Here is a 19,865-nt window from a genome sequence, read left to right as displayed (position 1 = left end):
ACATTCTAGCAGTTATAACAGTACTGGGAGTCTGCAAACAGGACAGGAAGTGTTCTTAGCAACCTGCCTGCATACCTTCTCTTCTGCCTGTGCATGCAGCTTATCATCTCTGTCTGGAGCAGAAACTTCCCATCTCCCGGGCTGTGTTGCTGTCTTGTGCGGGGGCGGGGCTCCAACACGGACACATCACATTCTTCTCTCTGTGACTGCATCTGTCCCCTGGCTGTCTCGCTCCAGTGTCTGTGTGCAGCCAGTGACACAGGTGGGGGGTCAGACTGTCGGGGGCAAAAGCTGGCTGGCCGCTGGCTTCTGGTTTGACTGGCGTGGGGCGGAGTTAAAGGCTGTGCCACACGAGGTAAACACTTTACCTGTGTGGCTACTGAGAAGAAGGGGCACGGCTTCAAAGAAGGAGCCTGGCAGAGAAGAGCAGTATTGATTGCTCTATTGGCTGGGGAAAAGTGGAGGTGGAGGCACTGCTGAGCACATGGTAGCGTGCCGAGCATCGGGGACTGAGTCGGGAGGTAATATAATATAAAAAAATAAAAAAAACATGGTCACAGTAGCAGCGGTGGGGGAATGCGCCTCACCACCTCATGGCGCCTCACCACCTCATGGCGCCCCAGGCAACCGCCTATACTTGCCTGGTGGGTGAGACGCCCCTGTAAAAACGAATTAAAAAGCGGAATCTGAATCGGAATCACTTGCAGTGTGCAAGAGGCCTAATGCACAATCCTAAAGCTGTGTGAAATCCCCGGTTTCCTCCCGGATCAAAGCACACCAGATCTAACTAAGGTCTGAGCGCTAACACGAAGTGATCGCAACAGCATCAAGCTGCGACTGACTCCTCCGGGCTTAAGAGCCCGAAAAGACCCTGAGGCACGCCTCCCTACGCCCAGCCAATCAGCAGCGGCGGATGCCTGGCGTGACATCAGCCAACCCGTAGGTCAGCTGATGCGCCTCCTTGCCGCATAAAGGTCGCGACGGTGCGCCTCTATGTGCAGATGATAGACCCGTCCTCTGCGTGCTAGACGCCCGAGGCACGGGAGCACCGTTAGCCAGTGAGATAGTGGCATCCGCGGTGGCAGGGTGGCTCGCCGCGGCTGCCTCCTCATTATTCATTACAGGTGGCAAACAAATGGCACGCGTCAGAGCCCTCTCTGTGGGCACACACAGGATGTTTGCTGTTGTTCTGCCTGGATTTGAGGGGGTGGGGAATGGACTATTGGATGCAGAGTGGGCAGCGGAGGGGTGAAGTAACTCACCTCTCCAGGATCCTCAGGATGCTCTTGAACCTCCCACCTGTAATCACTAGGGATGCTCACTGGATTCCACGGAATTCTTAATTCCGTGATTCCGGCCGGAATTAGGTAAATTCCGATTCTGGCGGTTGGAACGGAATTGCTAAACCTGTAAAACGGAATTCCGCAGAAATTTTTTTATTTCCGCGGAATTTTATGGAATTGAAAAAAATCTCTCTCTCCCTCCTCCTCCGGAGGGTATCATCTTCCAGGGAATTGTAGTTTTTCAAAAGCCAGCTTATATACCATGGCTGGGAATTAAACCCAGGTCTCAGTGTGTGTTAGGCAGCTGACTTATCCGCTATACCACCAACAACACTACATGCTGAAGCCAGCCTAGCATGTACCATTATGATCAATCCAAGAGAAAAAGTAGCATGCTTAAGGATTTGTAGCATGTCAAAAACCAACTCACCGTGGCTGGGAACTGAACCCAGGTCTCAGTGTGTGGTAGGTAACTGACTTATCCGCTATACCACCAACAACACTACATGATGAAGCCAGCCTACCATGTACCATTATGATCAATCCAAGAGAAAAATTAGCTTTCTTAAGGATTTGTAGCCAGGCATGGCCTTGCCTTTTGTGTTCAACAGTTGTCCGAAGAGTACCCCAGATAGCCTTTCCGCGGATTTGTATTTTCCGGAATTTTTAGGTGGAAATTGCTCATTCCGTTTGGTCGGAACGGAATTGCTTTTTCAATCTGGCGGAATTCCTAAAATGCCTGTGAAATTCTGCCGTTTCCGTTGATGGTTTTAAGCTGAAAATTCAGTTCAATGGCATCAAATCCTAGAGAGAGAGAGAGAGCGCTCATTTTTCTCTTGGGTATATCACAATGGTACATGCTAGGCTGGCTTCAGCATGTAGTGTTGTTGGTGGTATAGCAGATAAGTCAGTTGCCTAACACACACTGAGACCTGGATTCAATTCCCGGCCACGGTGAGTTGGTTTTTGACATGCTACAAATCTTTAAGCATGCTACTTTTTCTCTTGTATTGATCATAATGGTACATGCTAGGCTGTAGTGTTGTTGGTGGTATAGCGGATAAGTCAGTTGCCTACCACACACTGAGATCTGGGTTCAATTCCCAGCCATGGTATATAAGCTGGCTTTTGAAAAACTACAATTCCCTGGAAGATGATACCCTCCTCCCTCTGGGAGGAGGAGGGAAAGATTTTTTTCCGACGGAATCCGTAATTCCGCAGAATTTCGTACAAATCCGGCGGAATTTTCATAGCGACGGAATTTAACACTGACGGAATCCGTGACTTCTGGCGGAACGGAATTTGCTGGTTCCGATCATCCCTAGTAATCACATGGCACGTGGCACTGCACCATAGAGACAGAACACCTGGAGGAAGGAAGACTGGTCACAAGTGTCTTTATGGATCCTGGAGAGGTGAGTTACTTCACCCCTCCGCTGTGCACTCTGCATGGGATGGGGGACATCTGACACCTAAACTGGGGGGAGGAGCTTAATCGGGCCACCTATACTTGGGGGGGGGGGGGAGATCTGCCTGCCTATGCTGGGGGGAGGGGGGCATCTGGCTACCTATACTGGGTATAGAATTAGTTGCAGTTTGGGTACGCAAGCTCACCTGTTGGATACAGAAAATCAGTATACGACTGCGACACTTGGTTGAATTCCATTCCTTTATTTATATACGGAGTTTGTACAGTCCTATTATGTTATGCTATGTAGGATTCCTGAAACATATTAGCTGTTTCCCAATGTGTACACGTAGTATATAGAAGTATAAAGTGATTGCCAGCACCCTGTTATTCTCAGTATCAGAGGGGTTAATCCCCAGCAGGCAAAAGGTGACGCCAATTCTTCTGAAATGAGTTGGTCCACACCTAGTCTGTTCAGTAGCCATCAAGACTATTGGTAACACCCTGTTCACACTGGATCGCAAATCGCTACCATTTGGCAAAGGGGATTATTTTCGCTTTTTTTTGCGTATTATTTACTGGACATTTTCACAATTTTTGAGCAATCGCCATTTGGGGTTTTTTTACATTTCAATTGCATTTGCTCAAAAATCACATAAAAAAAAGCGCAGCATGCACTCCGTTTTCATTAACCGCGAATCGCTGGCGATTACTGCAGTGAGATCACTGCCATATACTTATACTAGTGCTTTTCAAAGCACTAACGTTCGCCGGCAATTCAGGATCTAGCGAAAAACACCCGCAAATCGCCCCAATGTGAATGGGCTCTACGTACTTAATGGAACAATTTTGATAGTGCAGTTACTTTTTTATATATATATAACTTTTTACGAAAATGTGCATGCAAGACATAATTAACTGCTCCTCACTGACATCACTCGGCAACAGCATGCTTTGTTTGGGGTTGTAGTTGACACTATCCTGATGTGGCGATAGGCCCTGGGCAGTAATGAGGGGTGTGAAGCGGAATGGGTTGCAGATGGTAGTCCTGCTGGTAGATCAGGTGATGGGCTTGTATAAGATGAATGGGGGGGGGGAGATGCGGTGAGTTAATCAAAGGCCGACCGCCAACCAGTGAGCTGTCGTCTTTACAGAAATTCTTCCTCATCTGCAAAGAAAAACACATTTCATGTTATCAGCAGCGGAACACTGAAGCCAAATATTGCGTGAGTGCACAAATTCTCCTAACTGCTTACCTACTACCTGCTACCCCAATCATACCGAGCCTCCAGCGACACCTTGTAGCCTTCCGCTTGCTCCTAGTGGTTCCCAGCGTCTGTGCACAGCTCCCGACGTGTCACGTGGCCCCATGTGGGTCAGGTGACACTCCGCCTTCCGGAAAGCCGCCACTAACCCACTAGGAGCAAGAGGGAGGTAGCAAGATGTCGCTGGAGGCTCGGTGAGTATGTGGGGGTGAGGTTTGTGCCTTTTAGGCCAGTAGTACATGTATCCGGCATCAGGCGATCCCCGCTGGTGCCGGATACCGGGAATTATTTTTTGTTTTCAACCCAGCTCAGTGATAATTTTCCCTCCCTACTGCCAAAGCTTACTGTCCCTCCCTCAGCAAACATCCCCCAGACAACAGTTTTAGGCCTGGTACACACCATGCAATTTTCCGTCAGATCAACGGGTCGTAGCAATCATTTCCAACAAGTCCGATCAGATTTCCAAATGTTTTTCCAATCAATTTTCTGATTACTTCTGTACAAAATCAATTTTGACTAGAAACCTGAACGGACATGTCGGAAATGATTGATTTGACTCGTCAATCTGACGGGAAATTGCATATGGATATACTGCGCAATGAAGTTTTTAATCTGTTTTATTAAAAAGGCCTATTTTTACAAGTTGATGCTGACTATTTGAGCGTGATTGCCACCTGCAGATAGGTGGTTTGGATCTGGTGAGCCTCTTGGTTTATGAGGTGGTGTGAACACTGCATTGCACCGTTTGTCACCTGCACGGAAGTTTTGGTGAAATTTGCCTCTTGAGAGATGAAACCGTATTACGCTATGTGAAGCTATTTTTGCAGGGACCTGGGAGTGCGCAGTGTATTATTAATACAGGGAAATTGTATGGTATGTACCAAGCATTACATCACTGTGTAAGCTCTCCAAAGGGAGGGGGGATTCAATTACCTTCTGGTCATAGTGTCCTCATCTTATCCGAAATAGGAAACTTTCTGTTATTTGCATGCTGACATAAGCGTGTAACTGTACTGTTACTGTAAAGCCACACGTACATGAAGCTCTTTAAATGTCCCATTTCCCCCCTGCTTACCGTTAGTGGGGACTCCGCAGTACTCCTTGCACTCCTTCTCTGTGTAGAAATGATTGCCATTCCCTTTGCAGCCTCCATACTGGAAGGAGACACACTTGCCTTGGTCTGAGTCGAATGCCCAGCGGCTCTGGGCGCCTTTGCACGGGCCAGTGGTAATCGGTAGCCGGCAGGCCGCTACGAGAGAGATAAGAGAGTCAGTTGGGGGGTGAAAAGGGGTCTCAGTGAGTTCAGACATGGCGGGTGCAAAGCAGCCAATCAGATCACAGAGATCATATTCCAGTGACAGTAAAACAAATAAGCAAAAAACATCATGGCTTTCGATAGTAATTATTTTCGATTGATCAGAAAAGTACAATGAACGATTTTGTGTGAAAAATGAATTTTTTTTTTCAATCTCGCGCATCAAAATTTGTTAACCCATGTTTAACTACGGCAGCGGTCGGATCCCCATTGACTTGTGCAGGTTTTGCCACAATCGTGTAAATGATCGTTTACACGACTGTTTGTTTCTGCCGCCGCAAACGACGATTGCATATTCGGCCCGGATGGATCGGCCATATCTGCCGGTGGGTATTTAGCTGTAGTTTTAGGTGGCTACAATTTGAAATCGAAAATAATCTTTAACAACATTAAAACAGAGGTCACACTTGCAAGTGTTCATATGCATCCTTTGCAATGCGAAAACCCACAAAAACGCATATTATGCTTCCCTATGGAGAATCGCAGGGAAGTGGGGGTAATGTGTGTTTTCCCTCTGTGGGGGCAATAAAATACTGCTGCCCCCCCCCCCCCCCCCTCCGCGATTGCCTATTGCTGTCTGGCTGTCAGACAAAAGTGTGGTGCTGAGACTTCAGAATCCTCAGTGGAAAAACGGAGGCGTTTTCCACGGACTCCGTGTGACCCCAGCCTAAAGGACAAATGGAGAGAGATAAACAATGCCAGTTGCCTGGCTGATCTTCTGCCTTTGAGGGTTTTCGCACCCGGGAGCTTTTTCTCGTCGGGAAACGGCGTTTTCCCGTCGGGTTCATTAATTACTACCGCCGCTACTCAGCGTTGCACCGCAGATTCCCGACGACAGCCGCAGGCTAGTCAACGCGGGCAGGAGAACAGCTCTTGTACGCGCTGGCTAATGTGGAAGAGCCCTAATACTTTTAGCCACCAACCCTTAACAAGCATGCAGGTCAAATGTTTCTGACTAAAGTCTGACTAGATTAGCGACATTCTTGTTTCAGGGGAGTGATTCAGACACTACTGCAGCCAAAGAGATCATCAGGGCTGCCAGGCAACTGGTATTGTTTAAAGTGGATCCGAGATAAACTTTTACTCATTGCATAATTGTGTTCCTTACATATAGGGCGTTCCTCAAGCCAAATACTTTTTTTTTTGTTACATATGGCAGCCTCCGCATTCTTTCCACTTCAACTGTTCTTTAAAGGGAATCTGAAGTGAGAGGGATATGGAGGCTGCCGTTTTTATTTCCTTTTAAGGAATACCAGTTGCCTGGCAGCCCTGCTGATCCTCTGCCTCTGATACTTTTAGCCATAGATGGTGCTGTGACTGAAGTCTAACTACATTAGCCTCATGCTTGTTTTAGGTGTATGATTCAGACACTATTGTAGCCAAAGAGATCAGGGGATAACCAGGCAACTAGTATTGTTTAAAAAGAAATAAATATGACAGCCGCCACACTCCTCCCACTTTAAATTACAAAAACACTTGCTTGGGATTGTCTATAGAGACGTTCTCAGAAAGGCACAGGAATTTGTATGCAAAGTCTGTGAGTGAATGATGGACAGAAATCTATAACTGATCGCTGACTGCTCCATCGGGATATACTGACCTTCTGTCCGGCAGGTCTGCAGGCATTCCCGCTCAGTGTTGTAGTTGTTGAGGTTGCCAAGGCAGCCGCCATACTTGAACATCTGACAGGCCATGGAGGAGGAGTTGTAGAAGTAGCGGTCATTGGAGCCCAGGCATGGTCCGGGGTTTGGAGGGAGGTGGCAAGAAGCTGAGAGAGAAAAAGGAGACTGATGTTAAGTGACCAGCGTCCTTCATGCGCTGCGCAGCATCGCGATTTATTTGCTGAATGCATGTTTGGCAAAATAAGACAAGACCCATTTACTGAATAAATGGGATCAGTAGGGCAACGCCCCACACAGAAGCCACACCTCCCTAGTGACTTGACACACATGCCCTTCCCACTGCTTTTCATGCTGTTGCAGTGGGCTGGGTCATTCCGTTTTTTTTAATTACAAAAACTAAAACTTTTTTGATAAAATTTGACACTCTTTAAAGTACCCCAACCCTTGATCTGGTCCTTTTAATATTGTTTTATTACTGGTGCTAGGACTAGGACACAGCACCATCCTCCCACCTCCAGCGCCCCCTGTAGCCCTTGTTCTGGCATCAATTATGAGCGCGGAGGAAGCGGCAGTTATTCCTCCCCTGTGTGCATCCTTAACCCTGCCCCCTCTACTTCCCGCTATAGTTCCCCTTATGATCAACTGCGTTGTGTGCGGGCTTGTGGTGATTGCGGTTGGAAGGGATATCCAACCTCCATTATCACAAGCCCCCACACAGTGCAACTACCGTGAGCGCTGTGTGCAGAGAATCGTATACGGAACTAAAGCTGCGAGTGGAGGGGGCAGGGTTAAGGGTTAGGAACTGCCACTTCCTCCCCGCTCATAATTGATGCTAGAACGGGGGCTACAGGGGGTGCTGGAGGTGGGAGAATGGTGCTGTGTGATAGTCATAGCACCAATAATAAAACAATATTAAAAGCATTGGGGCAGAGGGGACCAGGTACTTTAAGAATTTAAAGTGGCATCTGAACTGGTGCTTATGAAACATTAAAAGACCCAGGGGAAGGAAGTGATCTATTTTTTTCCAAGCAGTAAGCGCTCAAAAGACATGCCAAGCCCACTCAAATATTTCCTTAGTCTTCGAAATGATCTATAAAACCCCATCAGGTGGACTTATTTCTGTTGATCGTTCTGTAAAGCTCTATATTGTGGTTTGATCTTTCACCCACACAGGGCCGGCAATGCTATAGAGGCAAAGGGGGCAGTTGCCCCTGGACCCCAAAGCCTGTGGGGCCACCCCGATGTGCCCCTCCTCCCCTCCAGCTATGGTGACACATGACAGTGAGGATGCTGTGTGTTTAATCTGTATAGGAAAAGAATGAGGTGGATAATGGGAAAAATGCTTTTTAGGGCACGTATTGTGTGACGGGAGGGGGGATTGGATCGGGCCTGGCAGCCAGCTCAGGGGCCCTGGGGGTGATTTGGTTGGAAATGGGGGCGTCGGGGGGGCCCCGAAGTCATTCTTGCCCCAGGTCCCCATTGTAGCTAGAACTGGCCCTGCAGGCACACCGTATAGAGTGAACAAGATGGCGGCACACCCACCTGCACGGTTTATGGAGAACGGGTTGTTCTCCATGCCTCCGGATCCTTCCTCTTCTGCCTTGTCTGCTGAGCGTTCCGTTCTCTGCGCAGAAAATAGAAACCGGTGATTACCATGGGTGACCTACCTCTGCTTATCATCTATAAATACTACACGGACAACGGTTTATGTCATTAGGAATACTCAATGAGAAACCTGAAGTAGCCTGATGAGATAAACGGGAACATGCAATATGTATTACCAAGCCTATTTACAACTGGCCTGTGTTAATTGTTTTCCTTATTGAAAGAGTTTAGGAGTACTTGTAGTCTTTAAATAAAAGTTAGATACCTCAGTAGAGGATAAGCCTCTGGATGGTACGGAGGTTTCTCTTTCTGAGTTGGGACCCTCTTTACAATACCCACCAATAATGACTGTAGTCGGGGCCGGTTCTAGACTTTTTGCTGTCTCAGGCAAACTTTTGTTGTCCCCCCCCCCCCCCCCCCCCTAATTTGCAATGATCGCATTGCACCCGACAGTTTACTCTGCTTTATTTAATGTTCTCACATGACATGCCGCAGCTCAGCACAATAGCACACTGGCTGGCTTTGAGTCTGTGACAAACCAACTGCTCCCCCTCAGCCACTCCATTCCTCCTCAGTCAGGACAGCAGTGCCACCTCCTCCCTTCTGCTGTGCAAGTCAAATGAAACACTGCTGCACTCCTGCCTCTCCCCTCCTCACTCACTGTCAGACTCCTCACACAGTACAACAAGCTGCTTTTCCCCAATGATGACCTCTTCACCTTGCTCTCCTCTCACTTCTCCTCCTACTCTGACTGAATGCTGTAAGTGTAAACACACAGTACAAGCATGCTACCCCTGTAATCTCTGAGCCTGATGCAAGTGTTTCACCCTTCTTCATGATAGAACCGGCTCTGCCTGTGCAGGCAGGGGCACAAATATTAAGCATGGGGTCACTCAGCAAAACTTTCATTCCGACCCTCCCTCCCCCAAATATTGACTCCCTTCCCTTACTTACTGTAAGGAATAGCGGAGATGCCGCCGCTGAGTCAAGCGCCATGGCAGCTATCTCGGCGTGTCAACCGCCGGTCTCTGCCGCGCGGGTATGTGCTCAGGGTCCTTCCATTTCTCACAGGTTAAGGGCTACGCGCGTGCGAGCAGAGCGGCAGGTCCTTTATGCAGCTAAGAGGGGAGTCAGCTGATCATGCGGTCAGCTGACTCCAGCTAGCATCCGGTTTGGCTGAGTGGCTGGGGGCGGCGCTAGGGAGCATACTGACTATATATAGAGCAGGTCTGTCAGTAGCTCCGCATCTGCTGTTGCAAATGCTATAGTGTGTTAGCGCTCAGACCCTAGTCAGATACCAAAGTGTGCTAGAACCGGCCGGAGCCGGGGATCCACACTTAGTCAGATTCTGTTGATAGCTTAAAGTACTATTGCATTGTTTATCTGTTATGACCTTTTGCCTGCTCTGACTATTCTTCTGTTTGTCAATTCTGTACCTCATTCTATCTGATTCACGTTGCCAACTCTGCTTGTCCTTGACGTTGAATCAGTCTTCTGTTTCTGTACTGTATCTGTCCGCTCATTGCCAAACTCTTTCTGTCTGACCTCGCTACCCGCATCAGTGGGCCCTGACACTGGTAAGGGAAATTAGTGGCTTACACCTACCTCTCAGGTGTAAGATACTGATACTTAGTTGTGATACCTGCCTACAGACATTTATAGGCAGCAGTACTGTCTGTATCATTCGCTCTTAAACAGCAATTCTGCAGGTGTTACTTAGGTTGCAGCACCAACTGTATCAACTATTCCTAGGCTGCAAAACAGTCTGTACCACCTGTTCTTTAGGGGATCCTTAGTTAAGCATCATTAGGATTGCTCCCCTTTATACTGTGCACCAAACACTACCTGGTTGCAGTACAGTCTGAATCACTTGCTCCACAGGTGATCAGCTGTACAGCATTATTGTGTTCCTTCTCATGGTTGTTATACTCATATGCCTATTGGCTGTGGCACGGTCTGTCTCATCCACTCATAAGGTGAGCACCGGCTGCAGTACAGTCTGAGTCAGCCGCTCCTCGGGTGAACTCTCTCATCCGTATTACTGTTACAATAAACACTATTCCACTTCCGTTGTCCAGTGTCAGGCTATACTAGTATTATTGGTGATTCTGCAGATCACCAATAATCAGAATTCTCTGTGTGCTGACACCAATCGTTACACTTACCCTTGGTGACCCTCACAGCAGGCCCGGATTTACCTCACAGGAGCCTATAGGGACAGATGTCCTGACATCCTAGACTTCACCCTCCATGAACCTACAAACCCCACCAATCCACACTGCAAGTGTGCTGGCTGTCCCAGATGTCACTCAGTATAAGGTAGCTAGAGGAACCTCAGTATTAAGTAGCAAGTGGTTCCCAAGACTGAAGGGAGATCTGGTCAGTGAAATGCAGAGGGCTGGGTGAGTAACCTCTCATTTACACTCTGCTCGGGACTCTGCATAGGGAAGGAGGGAGGCACTAGTGGAGAGGAGTGAGCCGCCCTTCCATCATCAGGCGCCTGTAGGCACATGCCTACAGTGCCTTACGGTAAATCCGGCCCTGCCTTACAGCCCGGGGGCCCATCTTGCAAGAGCCATAAAGCAAGTATTCACATCGTAATCTTCACTCCCATAACAAAAAAAAAAATAATATTTTGAACGACGGACCCCTTTATGGGACGTAGTGAAGAAGTAGTTGGGGCCCCCTTTACAGCTCTGGGTCCCTCTGCAATCTAAGGGTCTGCTTTCCTGTAGTTACGACCCTGTCAGTGGCGTAACTACAATTCATTGAGCCCCCAGCAAAATTTTGATGGTGCCCCCCCCCCCAATATTCACTCCCCTTCCCTTGCCTTCCATTTTTGCCCTTCACGGGCTTGGGGACCATCTCACAAGGGTCATAAAACACTCATCACAAGTGTAGCCACAAAACCACTTGAAGTATTGTTTCCTGTGTCGGAGGAAGGGAAGGTTAGTAGTCCCCCCACAGCTCTGGGCCCCCCTGAGGTCACTTGTGCTGCTCCCCTCTATTTAGGCCCCTTGGTTTACATATCAACATTTCTAGAACGCTGAACTTGATCTTGATTTTGAGAAACCGAAGGCATTGATGTTTCTGGGTATTTCGGAAGACATTGATCTTTCTGGGTATTTCGGAAGACATTGATCTTTCTGGGTATTTAGGAAGACATTGATCTTTCTGGGTATTTCGGAAGACCTTGATCTTTCTGGGTATTTCAGAAGATGTCGATCTTTCTGGGTATTTTGGAAGACATTGATCTTTCTGGGTATATTCGGAAGACCTTGATCTTTCTGGGTATATTCAGAAGACCTTGATCTTTCTGGGTATTTCGGAAGACAGTGATCTTTCTGGGTATTTCGAAAGATGTTGATCTTTCTGGGTATTTCGGAAGACCGTGATCTTTCTGGGTATTTCGGAAGACCTTGATCTTTCTGGGTATTTCGGAAGACAGTGATCTTTCTGGGTATTTCGGAAGATGTTGATCTTTCTGGGTATTTCGGAAGACATTGATCTTTCTGGGTATTTCGGAAGAACTTGATCCTTCTGGGTATTTCGGAAGACCTTGATCTTTCTGGGTATTTCGGAAGACCTTGATCTTTCTGGGTATTTCGGAAGACCTTGATCCTTCTGGGTATTTCGGAAGACCTTGATCCTTCTGGGTATTTCGGAAGACCTTGATCCTTCTGGGTATTTCGGAAGACGTCAATCTTTCTGGGTATTTCGGAAGACCTTGATCTTTCTGGGTATTTCGGAAGACCTTGATCTTTCTGTGTATTTCGGAAGACCTTGATCTTTCTGGGTATTTCGGAAGACCTTGATCTTTCTGGGTATTTTGGAAGACCTTGATCTTACTGGGACTTTTGAAAGACATTGATCTTTCTGGGTATTTCGTAAGACCTTGATCTTTATGGGTATTTCGTAAGACCTTGATCTTTATGGGTATTTCGTAAGACCTTGATCTTTAAGGGTATTTCGGAAGACCTTGATCTTTCTTGGTATTTTGGAAGACATTGATCTTTCTTGGTATTTCGGAAGACATTGATCTTTCTGGGTATTTCGGTAGGTGAACAGAGGCGCCAGAATGATAAAAGTACATAAAATGTTTAAAAAATTGCTGGGAGGAAGTGGTGGACTTGCCTCCGTTAAAGCAGACACCAAGGACTGTAAATATATAGATATACACATTTATTAAAAATACCCCAAAGATGCAACGCGTTTCGCAGGCACAGCCCACTTCTTCAGGCAATAAGCAGGGGATAAACAACAGCAATTCAGTTATAGCAAGCAGAGCTTGTGTATATCTATATATTTACATATATATAAATGTGTATATCTATATATTTACAGTTCTTGGTGTCTGCTTTAACAGAGGCGAGTCCACCACTTCCTCCCGGCAATTTTTTAAAAATTGTATGTACTTTTATCCTTCTGGCGCCTCTGTTCACCTACCAATATATTTGAGTCCACCCCACGTGGAGGGGTGATCTACCCCCTTCCTATCTACAGAGAGCGACTTCTTAATCCTGAGTGAGGACAGGTCTAATCTCCTCACCTGCCTAATGAGTGGTTACCTAGGTGGTAACCCGTGTTTGTGAGTATTACCATCTCACTGTTTCATTTATCCCATCAATTTTGACATACACCATATTGGGCTTTCGATTTCTCTTCAACTTTACTTTCTGGGTATTTCGGAAGACATTGATCTTTCTGGGTATCTCGGAAGACATTGATCTTTCTGGGTATTTCGGAAGACATTGATCTTTCTGGGTATTTCGGAAGACAATGACTAAGATTTTGTGCTGAAATTGATGCACTCAAAACACCCTCCCCCAGGGCCAACGCTACCATAGAGGCAAAGGGGGCCTGTAGGGGCCCCCAAGGTGGCCCCTCCTACATCTTAACTGTTGCTCCCCATGGCATCTGCAGAGCCTTTGGCAAGGTAGTGTCTCACCTGTGCTGGCGGGCAGAGACTCTACACTGCCAAACACTCTGCAGGGGCCCAAGGGAGTGCAGTTTATTTATTTAAGTATTTATATAGCGCCGACATATTACGCAGCGCTGTACAGAGTATATTGTCTTGTCACTAACTGTCCCTCAGAGGGGCTCAAAATCCAGTCCCTACCACAGTCCTATGTCTCTGTATCTACCGTGTAGTGCATGTATCATAGTCTAGGGCCAATTTTAGGGAGAAGCCAACTAACTTATCTGTATGTTTTTTGGGGATGTGGGAGGAAACCGGAGTCTGAGTTCCCGGAGGAAACCCACACATATACGGGGGGGGGGGGGGGGATATACAAAATCATTGCAGATGTTGACCTGGCTGGGATTTGAACCAGGAATCCAGCACGGCAAGGCGAGAGCGCTAACCACTACGCCACCGTGCTGACCAGTTAAGTTGGGAGGTGATTGGGGAGGGAAGGTCAGCAACCAGCTCAGGGGCCCAGGAGGGAAATTTGGCTGCAACAAAGGGCCCCTAATGCTGCTTTGTGGTTGGGGGCCCCAGGGATAATTTTGCCCTGGGGCCCCACTGTTAATAGAACTGGCCCTGCCCGCCCCCATGTTACACCACCAGGAATATAATGACCACCAGCAGGGGGAGCCACTGACACTTACCCTGGGTATCACCTCAATGTCCCCCGGGCTGCATTCACCTGTCCGGAGACACAAAGTACATCATCATTTCTAAACGTTTCATGATTGTGTCTACATTTGTGCGTTTACAGCATCCGTCACATAAATGTTTTGTTTCATCTTACAAATAATGCCAGAAATAGATATTCATTCCTATTAAAGAACAGCTATATACATAAAAATAATAATACTGAGGTCTGTTTACATGACTATTTTTGAAAAACTATTGTAATAACACACACTTTTTATGTGTTTTTCTGTGTTATTTAGTGTGCTGCAATGCTTTTCTGTGCATCATGATTTGTTTTCCAGTGTGCCTTAAAGTGAATCCGAAGTGAGAGTGATATGGAGGCTGCCATATTTATTTCCTTTTAAGCAATGCCAGTTGCCTGGCAGCCCTGCTGCTCCTCTGTGTCTAATACTATTAGCCATAGCCCCTGAACAAGCATGCAGCAGATCAGGTGTTTCTGATATTATTGTCAGATCTGACAAGCAGGGGCATAACTAGAAATCGCTGGGCCACCCTTGCAAAATTTTGGATGGGGCCCACTCCCTCTGCACACTGAATGGGGACTGTCTACAAATCTTTGTCTACAAAACTTTGTATGATTTGCTATCAGTGGGTGAGCAGATGCAGTCATTAGAACAATTGTGCAGAGAGCAGAACGTTTGTTCTCTCTCCATGCCCTTAGTTGTCAGTCCCTCAGGATGCATCCCCTGCAGGATCTATTGTTATGCCCCTGCTGACAAGATTAGCTGCATGCTTGTTTCAGGTGTGATTCAGACACTACTGCATCCAAATAGATCAATATTTTGTCAAAACTGAAATATATCAGTTGCTGTCAGTTGCAACTGAATGTGCAAGGTAATGTCCACGTTTCCCTATGGTTTAAGTGGGCGATATTACAGTGTAACAGTGTGCCGACCAGGAAGCTGTTATGGGGTAATGGCCATTTTCAAAATGGAGGACAGGGAATTCCATTGATCACAGCGGACAAATAGGACACATAAGAGGAGAAAGAGATTGATGAGTAGACTACATGGGAGGTTAGTATGACGTGTTTATGTATTTTGACTTTTAATTTTCAGTTCAGGTTCTCTTTAAAAAGACATGTAAACGCATTATCCACGCATTTTATGTGCCTTGCATGCTTTGAGGGTGTGATTTCTGTTAGAGTGCATCCCTGTGTGATATACAGGTTGCCCCCGGTTAACGAACGAGATAGAGACTGTAGCGAGATAGGGACTGTAGGTTTTTTCTTAACCTGATTCTGTTCTTTAGTCGGAACATTGTGCCATCTCTGTCCCCTGTACCTCCTCTCTGTGCCTCCAGTGTCCCCCTCTGTGTCACATCTGCCCCCTGTACCTGCTTATACAAGTTTAAAAGTCATTTTTTCTTTGAATTTTTTTAAATACATTTTCTCAAAAACTACAAGTCCAATTTGAACATTTTTTTTTACTTGTTCCCATGGAAACACAGAATCCATGCCGTTCGTATCGGCAGGTTGTTCGTAAGTCGGGGACTACCTGTACACCGCGCAGCATATGCCTGAACATAATCATATACAAGTCAATAGACTTTTGTCTATTTAATGCTAAATATCCTGTACAATAAAATCACTGTGTCGCTGCATCCAGCTGTCTCTGTGTCCCTGTTCTTTGCTACTGCGCATGTGCGCAGTAACAGACAGCTGGACGGGACCAGGGAGCAAGGTGGGCGGGCGAGCAAGGTAGGCGGGCCAGCAAGGGGGGCGGCGCATGCGCACTGGCAGCGGCGGCAGAAAAAAGACCTAGAGCCCGTTTTTAAACAGGCTTGGGTCTACTAGTATTATTATAGTCATCGATAGAACCATATGTATTCTATAGCACCAGCATTACCACAGCAGTTCTAATGGCCATTCATATTTAGAACGCTTCTGTCTAAAGTGGTGGATTGAGTCTCCCTATCGTATTTGGTTTAACCACTTCAAGATCACAGGTTTTTTTACCGTAAAAAAAAAACAGCTTTCACATTTCAGCGCTCCTCCCATTAATTCAGCGATAACTTTATTGTTACTTATCACGCTGAAATGATCTATATATTGCTTTTTTTGGCCACAAATTAGGCTTTCTTTGGGTGGTAGTTTTTACTATGAATTATTTTATTTTATATGCATTGCAAAAGGGAGTAATAAGGAAAAAAGAAAAAAAATGATTATTTCTCAGTTTTCAGCCATTATAGTTTTAAAATAAAACATGCTTCGATACATAAAACCCACACATTTTATTTGCCCATTTGTCCCGGTTATTACAACGTTTTAAATTGTGTCCCTAGTACAATGTATGGTAAAAATATTTTATCTGGAAATAAAGGAGCATTTTTCCATTTAGGTATTTTTAATACTATTTCACTTATTACAAGACTTTTTTTTTTTTTTGCAAAATTAACAGTGATATACTCTCATGACATCCATATTAAAAAAAAAAGTGCATATTAAAAAAAAGGGAACTATTTATGTAAAAAAAAATAAAAAAAATATTTTTTTCATTTTTTTTTTAACAAGTGTTTTATTTCTGTAACACTGGGGCAGGGTTGGAAGGGGTTAAAAGTAATAAAATAAAAAATAATAATAGTAAACTCTCTAAGTAAAACAGTATACTGGTATAATTAGGTGTATTTTACTTTTTTACAACAAGATGGTGCTACTGAGACCATGTTTCTATTAATAGAACACGGCCGAACACTGAAGTGTCAGGTCTGAGAGCTTGTATGACATTTACAAGCTCTCCGAAGACGCGGGAACAGTGATCGGGATTGAGAATAAAAAGGTTCTCACACCCTGATCACAGATGGAGGGGGCTGCGACGGTGGATCAACGGAAAACAGCGCAAGGATTGTGAACGCAAGGGTGGTAAGGCAGCAGTACGCATATCTACTCCCCTGATCCACACGTGTAGTTTAAAGGGGCGTAGATATGCGTACCAAGGATCCTAAAGTGGTTAATCGCATTTCCCTCTCTCTTTCCCATTTAAAAAAAAAAAAAAATGATAGGAGACCAGGTCAGATCTGGGAATAACAAAACCTATATTCATCTGTGTTGGAGATTGTAGGAACATCCAACTAGGGATCCTCATTTGGATTCTGTGGAATTGGAATTTCCTCATTTCCGATCCGAAATGAGATTTACACGGAAATACCGCAACTCGGTAATTTTAGCCCAATCACAGAACTCGGAAGCATTGGACAAATCAGAGAATACAGTCAACTCAGAAGTATTTGGCCAATCGGAGAATGCAAAAAAATCACCAAAAATCCGCCTGAGAAATTGGAAAACAGAAATCGGAAATCTGCGGAATCAGGAATTTGCATTGGCAGAAATGGGCATTTTAGCGGAATAGGAAATCAGCATTTCTGAACATCCCTACATGCAACATTAATATGCTGCCCCTAGCATTTGGAACTCCTTACCCACACCCAATCATGATAGATCCAACCCTGGAGACGCTAAAAGTCAAATTGAAAATGCTGTTTGGCATTTATGGACACATAACAATTTTTATTATGCTTTGGAGCGCATTCCATCTCGCGACTAACTATCGATCTGAGACATATCTCTGCACTTTGAGTCCTATGTGAAAAAAAAGCACTTTGCAAATGTTATGCACAGTCCTATAGTCTTTGCATATGGAGATATATAAAGATGTACCTTTATTCTGAAACATGAAGATGGAGTCTTCTGTGATTCCTTGCTCCATGGCGAACTGTCTGAAGTCTTCAATGAGATCAGCCCTCAGCTCTGGTGTACGTCCTAAACAGAGGAAGAGCAAGAAAGAGTGTACAGACTTGTGCCAGTTGTGAGATGACACCAAGTACATTTTGTATTCATTAAATAAGTATCCTATATAATGTACTGTGCTACATAAACAGACCAGCCAGTGATGTAATTTTCATTATCTCCACTGGGGGTCAGCATAAGGGCTCGTTCACATCTCTTCAGCGCAGATGGCCGTGCGTTTGGAACGCAACGTGTACGATCGCACGGCATCTGCGCCGCTGATCCCATCCATTGACAGTGATGGGATCAGCTCTGTGTTTGCGGGCAAAGTGCAGGCAGCAGTACGTAAGCGCTTCCTAGCGCATCGTACTGCTGCACAGCTCAGTAGATGTGAACGGTAGATGGGCTGTCTATTCCCTTCTGCCGTTCCTGCGTTTCAGCACATCATATGCGCTTCCAAATATGCACAGAAGCGCGTATGATGTGAACGAGGCCTAAGGCTTCATTTGACTATCTTGTACATCCCTACGCAAGTCTACCTTTTTACCTTCACTGTAACCAGCAGTGGCGGTTCACCCTCAGACCTCAGGTTCTCTGCTGAGGGGTAAGCACTTTGGCTATCATTCCTAAAAGTGCTGTCGGTAAAGTAAATCCGTGCGGGGAAACACCGCTGTCGGTATTTCAGCCTTCTGGGTGGTCATTCATAAAAATGTTTCTAGTTGCGATAGGAGTAGGCTATAGGCTAGCGTTAGGCTGTCGGTAGGCATGCGGAAACATGTGTTTATGTGTTTACCTGGTGTCTAGTCGTCCCCTATGTGTTTACCTGGTGTCTAGTGGTTCCCTATGTGTTTCCCTGGTGTCTAGTGTTCCCCAATGCGTTTTCCTGGTGTCTAGTGGTCCCCTTTATGTTTCTCTGGTGTTTAGCGGTCCCCTATATGTTTCCCTGGTGTCTAGTCATCCCCTCTGTTTTTTCCTGGTGTCTAGTCGTACCCCAATGTGTTTCCCTGGTGTCTAGTGGTCCCCTATGTGTTTACCTGGTGTCTAGTGGTCCCCTATGTGTTTCCCTGGTGTCTAGTGGTTCCCTATGTGTTTCCCTGGTGTCTAGTGGTCCCCTATGTGTTTCCCTGGTGTCTAGTGGTCCCTTATGTGTTTCCCTGGTGTCTAGTGGTCCCCTATGTGTTTCCCTGGTGTCTAGTGGTCCCCTATATGTTTCCCTGGTGTCTAGTCATCCCCTATGCGTTTCCCTGGTGTCTAGTGGTTCCCTATGTGTTTCCTTGGTGTCTAGTGGTCCCCTATGTGTTTCCCTGGTGTCTAGTGTTCCCTGATGCATTTTCCTGGTGTCTAGTGGTCCCCTTTATGTTTCCCTGGTGTTTAGCTGTCCCCTGTATGCAGGGGAGGACTGGGACCTTTTGGCCTGGGGGGAAAACACAAACTAGAGGCCCGTTTTCACGGCAGCCCCAGCCTAAATGACATCACACACGTGCCCCACGTGCTATATACCGATAGTCACGTGGGAAATACAGCAAGGACACTCGAGGGACAGCGTGACAGGTAAAGTATAAATGCACTGGCACCGGGGGGGGGGGGGGGGGGGGGGGGCACATAACACATTTTGAGTTACAACGGTCTTACACAAGTCCTGCAAGAAGCCCTTCTAGAGTGTAGGGACTGTCGAAAACTTTTCATCCTAGACAATATCTTATGTAGCTGTGCACATGCAGTTAACAATGGTGAGAGACCAGACAGATTTTTTTCCCACGGACCCTGCAGGCAAGCCTCTGCTCTGTATCATGCTGTGTATATTTACTAGCTTGCCTGCCCTGCAATTGCTCTGGGCGTTTATTTCCCTCATTCAGCCTAGTGTTTCACATTGCCTTATACAAACACCTGAATTCACCATTCACAGTACCAGCCCTAAATCATTAAATGAGAGGCAGCCTGGGGGGAAATCTCCCCCCTTCCCCCCTGGCCAGTCCTCCCATGC

At 46.2% G+C, this 19,865-nt stretch overlaps 1 protein-coding gene across 1 annotated transcript in view; it reads right to left on the bottom strand.

Annotated features, from left to right (window-relative positions):
* Positions 1-2,938: 2,938 nt before the first annotated feature.
* The window catches only part of AMBP (alpha-1-microglobulin/bikunin precursor), a 29,933-nt gene continuing 13,006 nt past the window's right edge, over positions 2,939-19,865 (bottom strand). The window contains exons 5-10 of the mRNA XM_068248966.1: positions 17,813-17,914; positions 14,109-14,146; positions 8,436-8,517; positions 6,872-7,039; positions 5,032-5,205; positions 2,939-3,859 (exon numbers count right to left, since the gene is read on the bottom strand). Coding sequence (XP_068105067.1) covers positions 3,840-3,859; positions 5,032-5,205; positions 6,872-7,039; positions 8,436-8,517; positions 14,109-14,146; positions 17,813-17,914 — 584 coding nt within the window. The 3' untranslated portion in view covers positions 2,939-3,839. The remainder of the gene's footprint in view (positions 3,860-5,031; positions 5,206-6,871; positions 7,040-8,435; positions 8,518-14,108; positions 14,147-17,812; positions 17,915-19,865) is intronic.

Source organism: Hyperolius riggenbachi, chromosome 8 (assembly GCF_040937935.1).
Source record: "Hyperolius riggenbachi isolate aHypRig1 chromosome 8, aHypRig1.pri, whole genome shotgun sequence".
Taxonomy (NCBI): Eukaryota; Metazoa; Chordata; class Amphibia; order Anura; family Hyperoliidae; genus Hyperolius; species Hyperolius riggenbachi.
The sequence above is the reverse complement of the archived record's forward strand: the minus strand, read 5'-3'. Positions and strand labels throughout refer to the sequence as shown.